This window comes from Oryzias latipes, chromosome 9, assembly GCF_002234675.1.
Source record: "Oryzias latipes chromosome 9, ASM223467v1".
Lineage (NCBI taxonomy): Eukaryota > Metazoa > Chordata > Actinopteri > Beloniformes > Adrianichthyidae > Oryzias > Oryzias latipes.
The window spans coordinates 5250934-5265348 of NC_019867.2; the positions used below are offsets into that span (position 1 = coordinate 5250934).

The 14415-nt window shown below is 39.5% G+C and overlaps 1 protein-coding gene across 4 annotated transcripts in view; it reads right to left on the reverse strand.

Moving 5' to 3' along the window:
- Positions 1 to 8907, reverse strand: part of LOC100125464 (transducin-like enhancer protein 4) — a 40733-nt gene extending 31826 nt beyond the window's left edge. For 2 of the 4 annotated variants that reach the window (XM_004072133.4, XM_011478854.3), the window contains exons 1-4: positions 8151 to 8907; positions 7712 to 7809; positions 6172 to 6235; positions 6032 to 6076 (exon numbers count right to left, since the gene is read on the reverse strand). In XM_004072133.4, coding sequence (XP_004072181.1) covers positions 6032 to 6076; positions 6172 to 6235; positions 7712 to 7809; positions 8151 to 8195 — 252 coding nt within the window. In that variant the 5' untranslated portion in view covers positions 8196 to 8907. The remainder of the gene's footprint in view (positions 1 to 6031; positions 6077 to 6171; positions 6236 to 7711; positions 7810 to 8150) is intronic. The other 2 variants (XM_011478855.3, XM_020705721.2) reach the window with 2 other exon arrangements.
- Between the last annotated feature and the right edge of the window lie 5508 nt (positions 8908 to 14415).

The window sequence follows — 14415 nt, forward strand, 5'->3', positions numbered from 1 at the left end:
TATAAAGCCTATATTCCCCTATGACCAGAGTGTGTTTGAGTGTGTGTGGGAGAGAAACAGTTTGATTGGACGAAGAGGGAAAAGAAAGAGTGCTGTAAAGACAGGTTACAAACAGTTCAGGCTGCAAACAAGAAAGGAACGCAAGAAATGCTCAACGAGAAAATTCAATATGTCGTTGACACAATGCGGCTCTTGTTGGAGCCCATGACATGCCAGATGGGTCGGGATCTTCTTCATTCCAGCAGGAGAAAATAAAGTGCGATCACATGACATTCAACTGCATTTCCTTTAAATGATTACAAGAGAAATGTGCAGAAACAAAAGACAATTTTTTTAAAGTGATTGCAGAGTTGATTTTGGTTCATTGGACAAATTGGACTTTTCTTCTATGTTTTTAAATAAAACATAAAAAAAGTAAAATAGTATGTTAGTATCTTGGTAACTCTCAGCTAAGAAGTAGCCTAGATAAGCATTTGAGCACTTAGGCAATAAAAATACATTTAAAAATTACGTTTAAACACATTTTTAACACTGAAGTATTTGTAATTTGTTTTCTTTCTCTTGAAACGTTAAGAAGGTTTTTTTTCTATCTGAACTGGTTTGCGCCTTGAACCTAAAAACAAAGCTAAAAAAACAAAAAATAATTCCTTTGAATGTATTTATATTTATTTAATGTGTTTATTACCAACCTGATAACTCTTTTACAAAACTAAATAAAACTTTAGATTGTTTTGAATCTTTTTATTCAAAAAGCTTTTTTAAAACCTGAACTCTGATGTGAATCAAACAAGTAAACCTTGGTTTGATTAGGAGCTTAACAAACAACCGCCTCATATGTGAGCAGCAGGTGGAATGGAATATTTTCATTCAGTTTGATCCGCTTCAGTCTTTGGTTCGTTCGTTCAGAGCGCCATGTGTGAAAGCAAATCAAATCAAATGTGAAAATTATTTGCATTAACTTGGCACATTTAAGGCAGACTTCAGGACTATCCTACTATAAAAGCACTCTAAGACCATGTTTCATTTTAAATTTAGAGGTTTTGTTTGATTTCTTTTTTTATTCACACCTGGAAAGCTAATAATTACAGTCATGAGTGGCATTGTATGACCCACCCCTGCACTCGCCACCCCCTTTAACCTGCCCTCACCGACTGAGCGGTAGCTACACGCCTGCTTTTTCATTTTCCCAATAAACATGTGTTCATTGACTCAAAAATAAAATAAAAAATCAGATTTTCCCACCATGCTGAACTTTCCAGCTTCTGACAAAATTTCCCAACCTCCTTGTCCACACTGTTCTATTTTTGCTTTGTCCCTCTTTGTCTCTAACTTATTTAATATTTGTGTCTTCTTAAAAGAAAAGGGTAGCAGCTTTTTTTTGTTTTTGTTTTTTTCATTTAGACTTTCATTCAACCGGGAAGTTTCTTTTTCTTTCACCTTTTTTAATCGACTTTTTTTAGTCAACGAACGCAGCTTTATCGTAAAAATTAAAAAGCATGTGCGGTATAGACCATATATTTTGAAATATGAGACACATATGCTTCCATAGATCAGAGCTGCATGTGACCAATTCACGGAAAAAACAACATTTTTTTCCAAAATGCCAGCTTTTCTGTCCGTTTTATCTCCATAGCAACCATTTTATTTTTTGTGGCCTGGGGTACAAGTAAACTTTTGGATTCCTTGGAAGTAATGTTTTTTTGTTACCAACGCCCACATTCCTAATAAGTTCATATCACATGTCATATTGTTTCGTTCAGCCTGAGCCAAAGATTTAAGTAATACATTTTCACAATATTCTGGTTAAAGATATGAGAGCAGCAGGGAAGTGCCACTTTTTGAGCTCGCCACATGAATGCCTTTCAAAATCTGCAACTACTAATTCCAACATTTTTTTCCCAAGTGCCTTCCTAATGATGCTTGAGGAGTTTGGAGGCTATAGATAAAAATCCCTAGGACGAGTTTTAATTTGTGGCTTGTAGTAAAAGCGAAAATTTAAGGTCCACGAAAGGTCCACGAAACTTTGGTTGCGGTTATAGACTTAACCTGGTGGCATGTATGTGAATTATGGTGAAGATCGCTAGAACTAAATTTCTCTTTTCCCATTTTGTGCAAAAAACGTCAAATTTCACATTTGACCACAAAATGGCTTTCAAGCCATAGGTCCTAAAGCCATCCCATAATATTTGTCAAACTTTAAAATGTTCTTTTGATATCCCCAACACACGTATTTTGGTTTTCTTAATGAATTTGGAAATATTTTTTATGAGTTTGAGTATGTGGTGGGGCAACATTTTTGATCAAAATTTCGAAAACAATCTGGTCCTTGCAGTCCAGGGGGGTATTCCAGAAAGCATGTTTAAACTCCCCTGACTTTAACCCTGAACTCTGGCTGAAGTCCGCCTGAACTTGCTTACTCGGGGTATGTCGGTTCCAAAAGATCGGATATGAGTTGGCGTAATTACACTGGACATGGTAACCCGGGGTTAATGCACGTGCACGGCATGAACATAAAGACATTCTCAATAGATCGCCGATTTACGGAGTCACCATGGAAACGCGTAGAGAACAAAAGAGAGCGCGACACGTCACTGAGACGGAGTCTGAGATTTTATTAACAGCGTATGAACATTATAAAACCATCAAAAAAGTAATACTGCTGCATCAGCAAAAGAAAGAGTTTCTGCTTGGAGAAAAAGAACAGACAAAGTAAACGCAGGAGTTTCTGATCATATTTCCAATTACATTGTGATGTATATATATATATATATATATATATATATATATATATATATATATATATATATATATATATATATATATATATATATATATATATATATATATATATATATATATATATATATATATATATATATATATATATACACACACAACTTATCTAACTTAAATGAATGAATTTAATTGGTACCAAGTAATTGAGTTAAATGTATTCAACCTAATTTCTTACATCTATCCAACTCAATATTTTGTTGTTGTTATTGTACTTCTTGAATTAATAATTTTATCTTAACTGAAGCAAATAATTAAGTTAGATTAATGTAAATAATTTTATCTTTAAACATCCATATGTGATCTTATCATCCTCTCATGGTGGAAAAAGTATTATCTGAGCTTCTTCATCCACTAAATCATCTTCAAATGGACACGCCATGCTCCTCCACCTCTCTGAAAACAAACTAACCTTCAACTAAACCTGCTCCAGACCAGGTTATGTTCAGAGCATGAGTTGCTATGGCAACTTGACATACCCTGAATCATACCTCAATTTTTGGAACTGAAAGCTGAGGTTATCCGCTTCCGTAGCCTCAAATTTACCGTGGTAACTAGCATAACTTGCTTTCCGGAATACCCCCCAGCACTGTTGCAGGCCAAAATAAAAACTAAATTCTATTTAAAATTGTTAAACCTTGTTTTTCCTCAAAGGTGTATTTGACTTCTTTATTTTTTTGAACGTTTTTAAAAATTCAAGTATCAAAATGGCAAAAATAAAAGTCTATGTGATCAAAGTCCTCCCATTGGAAACAAATGGCTCTCTTTCCCGCTGCAGTAAAATAACCTGCCAGAGCTCATTGAAATCTCCATCCATCCTCAGTATCTAAACATCTTATTACTTCCTTCTTTCAGCACTTTGTCATCGTGCCTCTTTTCCTCTTCTCTGCACATCCCGCTCTTCCTTTATTTCTCTTTCAGCCTCGCTAATTTGCAATTGATTAGCTGTCCTCTCTCAGTCCCTACACTCCACCACCCCCTACCCATCCACTCCTCCCCTCCATCCCACCCCCCAGCCTGTCCTCTCCTCCATCTACGAGTCAATTTCTCTTTAACGAGCGTCGGTACATTTCTCTCCCTGGGCACCAGAGCTCTTCTGTGTAAATAAAACAGAGAGCAGAGCCAGAAATCAATGGGCCTATTACCCTTAGAAAATGCTAAACAAGCAATATTAGCGGCTCAATTAGCAGTAGAGGCTAACTGCCTCAACCTCCCCCCACCCCCCACCCCCACAAGAGACATCACCACTATCACCCGTCTGTTCAATCCACTCATCCACCCGGCCAGCCACAAACTCTTTATTGCAATTTTGAATGCCAGGAGAGAAAGCACGCATTAGCGCCCAGGCGTGCTGCTCACTCACACAAAAAACACACGTGTACAAAAGCGGGCGCCACATGAGGCTCTGCACATTTAAAGCACGCACGGACTGCTGGCAGAAATTAGGAATTCGCTCTCCTGACAGAAATCATTCGGCACCACACAGAGCTACAGGCTACTTTTACCAAGTCTCATTTTGTCTGTCTGGTCCATACAAACACAAATCACACACACACAAACACGCACACATACGTACAAACAACAGCAGGCAGCCGAGATTTATAGTAGACACCCCATATTTCATCAGACAACCCTGATTAGTGTGCCAGTAAAAAGCTGCATGTGTGCCACATTTACACATGGAAACAAGTGTTTGCAGAAGCAGCACACACCCACACACCCACACGCACACATGCATTATGTTTATAGATTCACAACAGTGCATACAAAACAAAATCAACAGCTACAGTGTGCTTACAGACAAATACACACCAAGTCAACACATGCAATGTGTACAGCCCGGTAAGCCCACACTCACAATAAGTAAACCTACAAAAGCAACACTTCCACAGAACTGCACAAAGGCTGAGTATTTATTACTGCCTCTCACAGAAATCCACACTACATCTTTGTGGAAGTGAATGTGTAGTTGCTTAGTCGTAGTCCATTGATTGTGTGTTAACACCGACATTTATGCTAATGACCCTCTGTGCTCCGAGGAATGGCAGCAATAACGTAAAGGCTCGTTAGAGGCCAAACTCGCTCTGGCTCCTGTCAATTTTCAGACCATTTTCTGCTTCAATTAAAACCGATGAAATTATTATTTGCATGGGAAATGACTGTTCACCCCCGGCAAGCAAGGTAACCATGCTGAAAGACGACAAATGAGGAGTGAAATCAAATTCCTGTTCCGTCTATTTTGTTCTTTCTTTGTCTTTTATGATTTCAAAGGCTTGATTTTGGTTCTCTGATTTTGTTTGTTTTTAGAAATGATGCTTCTTTTAATAACTCTGGAAAATAGTGATAAATAAGAAACTTTTGCAACAAAAAACAGATACACAAAAACCAGATATGCTCTTTTTCATAAAGTAGGCTACAAATAAAGTTCTGTTTAGAGGCACAACAAAGTAATTTATTTAAAGAACCACTCAGATAAAAATTGTGGTGTTTTTAACATTTTCCTGTGGCGTTTTTTAAATTTAAGTAAATTAAGTTTAAACTTGCATTTCTGAATATTTCTTTAGTCAAATCGTTGTGAATCAGGAGCAGACCAAAAAAAAATTGCGTTAGATTCTATTTGTGACATAGAAGATCTCCCTGCTTTGCCTCATCATGATGCATCCACTCATAGACAAAACCCAAGACAGCTTTATTTTATTTTGGCTAAAAACAGCATAATCCTACTTAAATTCTCAAAAATCATACTTAAAACCTTTGAAAATTCAGACGAGCTCAAAAGAGTGGGTTTTTAATGAGACAGCTAAAAATGTAGTAGATTTAGAAATATTTTCAATAATCTTTTAATTTTTACCAATTTTGATCTTGAACAGTGGCAGACTTGATAATTCCCACTATGTTTCAAAGGGGTTAAGGTTGAAACAATGAGCTTTCTTCAGGCAAAAACCATTTAGGAGGTTCCACTTACTCAGAGTTGTACTAAAGTAAAGAGCAAAACTATTAAAACGCTTTGTAAAGAAAAGCAAAATTGGCAACCTCATTTCAGTAACTGCAAATTGTCTTTTCAGGTAAAAAGCCTTGCACGAGCATTGTGACTGTGACAATCAATAGTTAATATTTACGAATCCAACAACATCTGCAAATTAAAAAAAAAAAAAAACCTAAAAATCCTCTATTCTCTGCCTGCATCCCTCAGACACAGAAATCTTTGTGTAACAACTTTAATAAGGAGCCTTCTTACCTGCTTGTGCATCTCAATGTTCAGCCCATATGACATTTCATAGTACTGAAAGAGACAGATCAAAGTGAGGTTATCCAAACGTGTTCTGTTTGATCTTCTTTAAGCCCAAAACACCAAGGACACATCCAAGGGAGACTTACCATAACATAGTGTCTCTGCATCTCAGTTTTCTCACTGGCCAGCTTCTCACATTCCATTTTCAGGCTAAAAGGCACAAACAACATCTTAGATTAGTTAATGACCACATTATTCCACAACCAACCTAAATTAGGGAAATATATATATATATATATATATATATATATATATATATATATATATATATATATATATATATATATATTTTACTTAAAAGTTCAAATCTGTGTTTTATTGATTTCACATCCTCTTATTTTAAGTGCAACAACAAAAGAGGAGAAAAGTTGTTTAGACGGCAGCAGCTTCTTCCTGGAGACACAGGCTCTTACTCAGCAGGTGCTGAGCAGTAATTAATGGATCAATGAACAAACACACAAACCTCATCCTATATTCTTTCACTGTGAGCGAAAGCTTAAACTGCAGCATCAACAAAAAAGCAGCCGTAATGCGAATCCATTTGACACAAAAGCTTATCTCTCTTAAAGGTGGCGAGTTACCAGAAACATTTAACATGCAGGAAATTGTTTTTCTTACTTCCTCTATAGTTTTATTTTTGACCATGAAAATTATAAATGAACAAACACTAAGCATTTCCATCAAAGCTTTAGTCCAGAGGTGTAACCTTAAGGTTTGTCTGATCCATCTTTTTTCACCAAACCCCTGCCTCCGTCCTGTCAGGACTTTGCTGCTATGAAGCCGTTTGATGTGGGTGGCTGCACCATTAAGCATGCTGCTCATTATCCTCAGCTGAAACTGCTCTGCCTGGGGATTGACCAGAAACCTGGACCACTGGTTCATCTCAGTAGGTGATTGGGTAATAATTACAAGGTGCCTAGAAGTGGGCGATTATTATGCATTGGTGTCGCGCTTACGGTTAACCCCTATAGCGACGTATTTCACACTTCATCATTTCAGGTAAAATGGTATTTCACACCACTTGCACTTGGAAAGACGTGCACCCCGGGTCGATGAGGTGTACCTGCGGTTAGTCACTGATGACAGATGGACCTAAAACAAGAGGGGGGCCACTGTGTGAACTGCACATAGAGAGACTGAGGTGGGTGTTTTTATAAAATCTTCATCTTGTGAAGTTGAGTAAAAAAAATATTTCATTAAGTAGTCATAGGAAAACCTGCTTCTGTGTGGCATTTCTAGTCATTGCATCATGCATACTAGATGTGTTGGTCATCCTTCACAGCAGGGCAGCATCAAAGAAGTCCATTTATTTTCAAGTAATTTGAAACCACAACCTTTTTTTTAATTCATTTTTAAGTATTATTCTTTTTAATTTCTTGTTTCTCCAAACAAAAAAATAAGTCTATTTTTACTTTTACTACAAATCGTTTTTTGATCCAAAAAAAGATCTCTTAACATAACCTAATTTTGCTCATTAGCTGCAGTTTATTTTTAAAAATCTATATTTTGTTTTGTTGATGGTAATTAATTTAGTGTTGTTTCTTTAAATGGCACAAGCAATTACAAGCATTTCCAGTGTTTCAACGGTCTTGCAGGATGAATGCCACTCTCCATCCAGACTCTCACCTGTGATACTGGGCTTGCAGGAACTGGAACTCCTCCTTGATCCGGTCGCAGGACTCAGTTACAGTAAACTTGAATGGCTGGCCCGGCTGGTGGGGGACCTCAACCCAGATGCAACAGCGTGTGAAGAAAAAGAGCAGGAAGAACTGAGCCACCAGAGTTCAGGGTCACGGCACTCTCACACGGATGGCAATGTGGCTTACAAAAGGTCTCTGTCATTAGCTTTTTTCTTTTTTTTTTGGTTTTACCCAGTCTTGTCACACGTCAACCCCCGCACAGTCACAGTCACACGCACACAGCTGCGGACACTTGACAATGAGCGCAATTGTCTGTGCAAGGGCGCAGTGGCACGGAAACTTGATTTAAACTGATTACGCATCAGGCTCGCGGCTGTTAAATCTGCGCCGTTTTGACAAGTTGACCCTCGATGACATCTACTTACCGGATGCCGGGCCGGGGGGTACATCTTGCTCAGATCTCGAATCATTGAAGATGTTTTGTAAAGTTCATCCAAAGGGAATGTGCCAGCTCCGATCTCCCTCCTCCGTGCGTAAAATGCTAGTTTGTTGACGGTTAATGACTTTGAGCTGGTTCGGTGAAGACTGAGAACATCCTAGGAGGATTGTTGACTCTGCAAAATATTTAAAAAAATAGAAGAAAAAAAGCCCAACCAATGATGATTTTAAAAAGACCAAAGTAATCGTCCTCACAATTTCCGGTGTCTCATTATGTGCGCAAAAGTCGCAAAGCGATCCAAAAAACACTTCAACTTTTGGGCATATCTGCTTCCAACTCGAGTAAGCTTCTCCACTCGGTCCCGTTTGTTGCGCGCGTGTCGCTCCGCCGTTCCAGCTCACATCCTCGCGCAGCATCGACTGTACCAGCCTGCCCCGACGACGCCAAATTTAGAAGCAGCCAGTCGTACGAGTTTAATTACATATTCACGGCAATTACAGATGCCCGGACCGTGACGTCGGGACGTGTAGTCTAATTCATAATAGTCGATAATAAGCCGCACAGATGCGCGTTCGCCGCGAAGAACTACAACTTCCCGACTCCTTCGCGAAGCCCTCCCCCCCAAAAGCTAATGGTGTGTGGTCTGCGGGAGGAGCAGTCATTTTAACACAGCCAATAGCGAGGAAAAGTGAGCACGCTGAGCTGCATCCACCTGCCACTCATCCGCGAGGCGCCCAATCACATCCAGAAGGATTGGGGATAATGCAGACCCCCACGTGGGGGGCTTGTCTGGAGGAGAAGGATGTCGCAGAGATTGATCTGGAAACTATCTGTTGACTTATCTGTGTGCGCTTTTTACATAGAGACTTGCTGGCAGAAGCATAGTTTAAGCTTTATTCTATTGTCTTAATGGATAAAACGTGGTTCTCAGATTGAAGCGCCAAATAAAATCACATTCAAACCCAATAGATTCATCTCATATTGATGTGATCATCAGAGAGATCATAGAAAAGAATGGATTTAAAGATGAAATGATACTAATGCTAAAACAATTTATTTTCATTTGATACAATTACAGGTGTAAAACTGCAGTTCTCAAGAGTCGGTGTCTTGTTTTCTAACTCACAAAAACCCTTGATCCAGATATCTAACATCAGGCAGGCCAGAAACATAGCAAAAAAAACACAGCAAAAAAAAACAAATAGCCGAACAGCAGCCCATTTGAGCTATATTTGGTACTCATGATGAGATACAACTTGCTTTGTTGTCTTACATTCATTCATCTTCTTAACCATTTTGTCCCTTTTGGGGTCACAGGGCTGCAGGAACCTACCCCAGCCACTTGTGGGCGAAGGCAGGGGACATCATGAACAGGTCGCCAGTCTGTCGCAGTGTTGTCTAAAAAAAGGTTCTAAAACTGCCCCAACAGGTGTAAAGAAGAAAAAAATGTTGGTCCTTTCAAATATGTTACTGATTGAATGATTAGAATTCAGTTATGGAAGAAGTCTAATTAAAGACCAAATCCAATGTAAATCACGCTTTTAGTGTTTTTAACTGGTTTTTGTAATTTTTTTCTCGTGATGTAGGACCTAAATAAAATAAAAAAGTATGGTTCTGATTATTTCTTTATTAAAATCATGATGAATAACGAAACATAGTAGATGTGAGGCAGATGCTACAGTCGGCGAGACACAAGCTCTCTGCGCCGCTCCATTTTGACAACTATATACTATATACTATGTACGTCTTTGTTTTCCTCATCTGTGCTGTTATCTGGCTCAAAACTGTACGGCTGGATGGCTCCAATATTGCTCTCCATTTCTGTTTAACCGGTTATGTTAAGTTTTGGTTGTGAGGGGCTGTAAGCTAGCAAAGAAAGTGTAAACAAAGCGATCATGGGAAATAAGAGAAACAGTCAGACGCTAATTTCTGTTGGACTACTGTAAAATCTATGTCCTAGAAAACAAAGTAGTTTTTTTGGCTAAAAGTGGCATAATCATGATAAAAAAGACCACTGGGAACACCATTGCACACTCCATCATTAGATTTTTGCTATTTTGACCTAAACGACAAAGCATCCATCCGTCCATCCATCCATCTTCTTCCGCTCATCCAGGACCAGGTCACGGTGGCAGCAATCTAAGCATAGATGCCTACAGACTTCCCTCTCCCGTGCGACTTCCTCTAGCTCCTCTATCCCGAGGCATCTTCATGCCAGCAAAGAGACGTTGTCTCTCCAATGTGTCCTGGGTCTCCCCCAGGCCTTCTGCCCAGTGGGGCACTGGAACACTTCCCCAGGGAGGCATCCAGGAGGCATCCAGACCAGATGCTCGAACCACCTCAACTGACTCCTCTCAATGTGGAGGAGCAGCGCCTCTACTCCAAGCTCCTACCAAACCTCTCACCCTTTCTCTAAGGGAGTGCTGACCCACTAAATGAAAATATTTTAATATTGTTGAAGCCAATATTTAATAAAGAATCAGAGTTTCAGAAGATTTGTTTCATTTAAAAAGACTAAAAAACTAAAATCAATGGTTTGAAGTACAAATAAGTATTTATCTTTTTTTTTTCAAAGCTGCAAAACAACAAAAATCACAGTAAATGGTATAGACATTTAAAAATAATAAACCTATAATAAAATTTAGAAAGAAATGAAAAATGCTTGTAATTTTTTTTTTCAGCTCTGAATTGATTCCTAAACTTGGGCTCAGTCATCTTAGCTACTATTTCACCCACATATCTAGCTGTGTTTACCCACAAGGCTCTGTTTTAGTATGTGTCTTGCTCTTGGTTCTCCAGAAAGCCAGCCCGATGTTTTGGTTGAATCTGAGTTTGCTTTTTTGATCTGCACCAGAATTAATTTGAGCGCTCACATCTTCCCAAGCAGAATTTTCTGAGAATTTGATTAAAGTATGTTACACTTGGCTGGTGTGGATTTAGCCTGAGGGCTGTTTCACACCAGTACATTTAGCCAGACTTGGTTCATTTGGTGGAAAATACCCCCAAACTTTCACAGCTTCAGTTGGTACAATCTATTTTTATAATGCGTAGGACGGAAGTGGACCAAACCACCTGAAATGTCAAACAATCGCAACAATTGCTCACCCACAAATGAGCCCTAACCTTAAAGGAAACATTCGTAAAAGTGCTATCATCCAAAATAAATACATTCACCAGATGAAAACACCACTTTTACTAATGATGCATTTCCAAACCTCTTTTAATCATTGTGGTTCCATCTGCATTCAAACTGTTGCTGAATTGAACAAAATGGGAATTGAAAGTGAAGTAAGACCCTCATTTTCAGGCAGCTCAATATCGCTTGTTTGATACACACTGCAGTTGATCAACTGAAACGCACCATCTCACCTCGGGGGGAAAAAAAGTCGTGTGTGGATCAAACAGCGCAGTGTGAAAGTAAAAAATAAACACAGAAGTGCTGGTGAAAATCATAGGTAGCGCAAGTACCAAACCATCTCTACTGTCGCTTGATTCCACCACAGAACAAATCTTTGCCTTTATGACTTCTTTATTTTTCATAACAGAGCAAAGAAAGATCACCAACATTCTCAAAAATAGCCTGAAATATTTTTGAGTGGAAGCACAAAGCTTGAAGATTCTGTTTTAGCAGTATAGTTCAATGATTTAGCTTTGAAAACAAGCTTAAGATTTGCAGACATGTTACATTTGTGCTTGAAACATATCTGAGCAATTACACGCCTTAAGTCCCTCAATACAGAAAATCAGCAAACGACAGCAGGTCTGTGTGGTAGAAAAACTCTGGACCTTCATGCCCAAATTCCCAAAGCACAAGTCAGATAGAATCTGAGAAAAGCCCAGTTCAGGGACACCACATTCCCTGGGGTTTTGACTACTTGTTGCCCAGAAATCCTGTGGTGCCTTAACAAAAAGCCGACAGAGTCGAAGGCAGATGCTTCTGCGATCATGACTTATTCATACCAGGATGTGATATTTTTCTTTCATTTAAAGTTTAAAAAGCTAGACGCATGCATTCCATATTTACATGTGCATCAGTGTTTGTATAGTAAGTGAAAGGGCCACAAATCAGTGTCATCTTGGTGGCACATTTAGGATTGCTGAGCAAGGAAATATTTCACCACCATTCACTTTGAGGAAATCGCATGTCCGCCTGTGGCTTTTAGTGTATGTTGACTTTGTCTTGATGAAGTAAACCGTTGCTGGGTCAGCAGCTCTCTTAAATGCTGTTGTCAGTCGTTTAGCAGAACTAAGGATGTACTCAAACACTTGAAGGGTTTTTCAAATCCCCTCTCCATACTTTCAATGGGGTTATAAAAAGAGTGGCTTTAAGCCTGATGCCACTATGACGTAAACTCTTCCCGGATACCAAGTTGCTTCACGACGACCAAGAGATGTGATTTTCCAACGTGTGCCAGCAGGGTCGCATCCTGGTTGGATGTTCTGATGTCCGAACCATCTCAGTTGACTTTTCTCTGTGCTGATGAACCATTCTTAGCTTTTCCATTGAGCTAATTTTTAACCCTTTAACCCAACAACTTTAGCTCCAGTGTTTACATTCTTTCGACTGCTAGAATCCTTCAACTGTTTTTCGCAATTAATTTAATTCCAGCGGATTCTGAAGCGAAGAAAAGCAGCCTTACCGATATGCAACACTACACAGTAGGGAGGAGCTTAGTGTAAATTGGCTGATGTGTTACAGAGAAAAACGATTTTGCATCATCATGCAACACTTTACGTTACTAGTGTGTTACCTATCGGGGAAAAGCCAAATCTGCGGAAGAATCAGCTGACTCACAGTGATCACGTAAAAGGTCAAAGAGTTATGGTATGTCAAAAAAATGTATGTCGTTTTGGTGTTGCAGGATCTCTTAAGCTACTTTCACTCCAGCCAACTCGCATTCAAGCTGTAATGCACTTTCAATGAAAAGTCTGCAACGGCCATAACGCCACGTTTAGGGCTCCTGAGTTTAAAACCCTTACATTCACGTGTCGCTACGCAAGTTTAAAGTCCATTCTCTGACTCTACTTACAAACTGAGCATTCACTGAATGCATGCTGAAAGTTCAACCAGCTGAACTTTCAACTGCTTGAACGCCAAACAACTAAACTTTGACCAATCAGGGACTCGGATTTGGTAGCGACATGGGGGCAGCGTCCTTTTCAAAATATTGAAGTGTCAACCGTTGTAAACATGAAAGAGAAATAAATAATTGCGGTTTGTGCCCAGCCAGAATTATATGAGACTTATCATAATAGACCTGTAAAAGAAAAAGCCTGGAGCAAGATTCCAGAGATTTGCACCGCTTCAGCATATCACACCAAGCCTCTTCCAATCGTAGTTGCACTAGTAATCAGTAGAAAAACAAAAGAAAAATATGTCCCTTCTTGACGCTTCCTGCTTGTCCAGTGCTGGTTTGAGGTGATCACCGCGGACTAAATGCGCATTCATGAAACCCCATCTCCAGCGCGCTCATGAACGCACAACACATGCCCGGTGTGAATGTAACGTCAGAGATGCCAGCCATCTTTCAAAAAAGCCTGTTTCTATTTGTTGTGTCTGGTCACCACTCACATTTACAGAAAACATGTCAGGACCATGGGTAAGGAAGAAACATAAATTGGCTGCTAAATTGAGAGCTTCTAAAACAGCTCTCTTCTTAACTGACTGGACCAAAATCCCCATCACTGCAGCTATTATCTGAACCATCAGTCTCACACCTTCTGTTACTGGTGAACACATCCAGATACCTCAACTTCACCGCGAGAAGTGACACTTTCCTAAATAAAAGGGAGAATTCACCTTTTTTCTGTTTTGAACCATTCCCAGCATTTACACCATTGACTATAGCCTACATGAAAACTGGACCGAGTCAGTGTGACATCACCTGTAGATAATGGCTAACTTTCAGCTCGGATGAAATTAGGTCAATTCGGAAGCCATTTCTTTCGCGATGTGGGTGCCGCCATGTTGGAGCCAGACATCATTAGCAAGTAGTGATTGGTCCCAGTCTGTCTGAGTAATCATTTTTTATGGCAACAGGAGTGAGCTTGTTGGAAGCAGGGGTCACCTGCACGCATACATGGGGTTGAGCCACATGGGTGCTGAGCCTTGTCCCATGGAGGGTCCTAGAGACAAGTTGTGCGTAAGCAGTGTATAACAGGAATGCAACAGGCATTCACTTATCACTTAGACAGCACCAACAGGCTCCTTGGGGGGTTTGGGAAGGGGAGGAAAAATCTTTACAACCCGT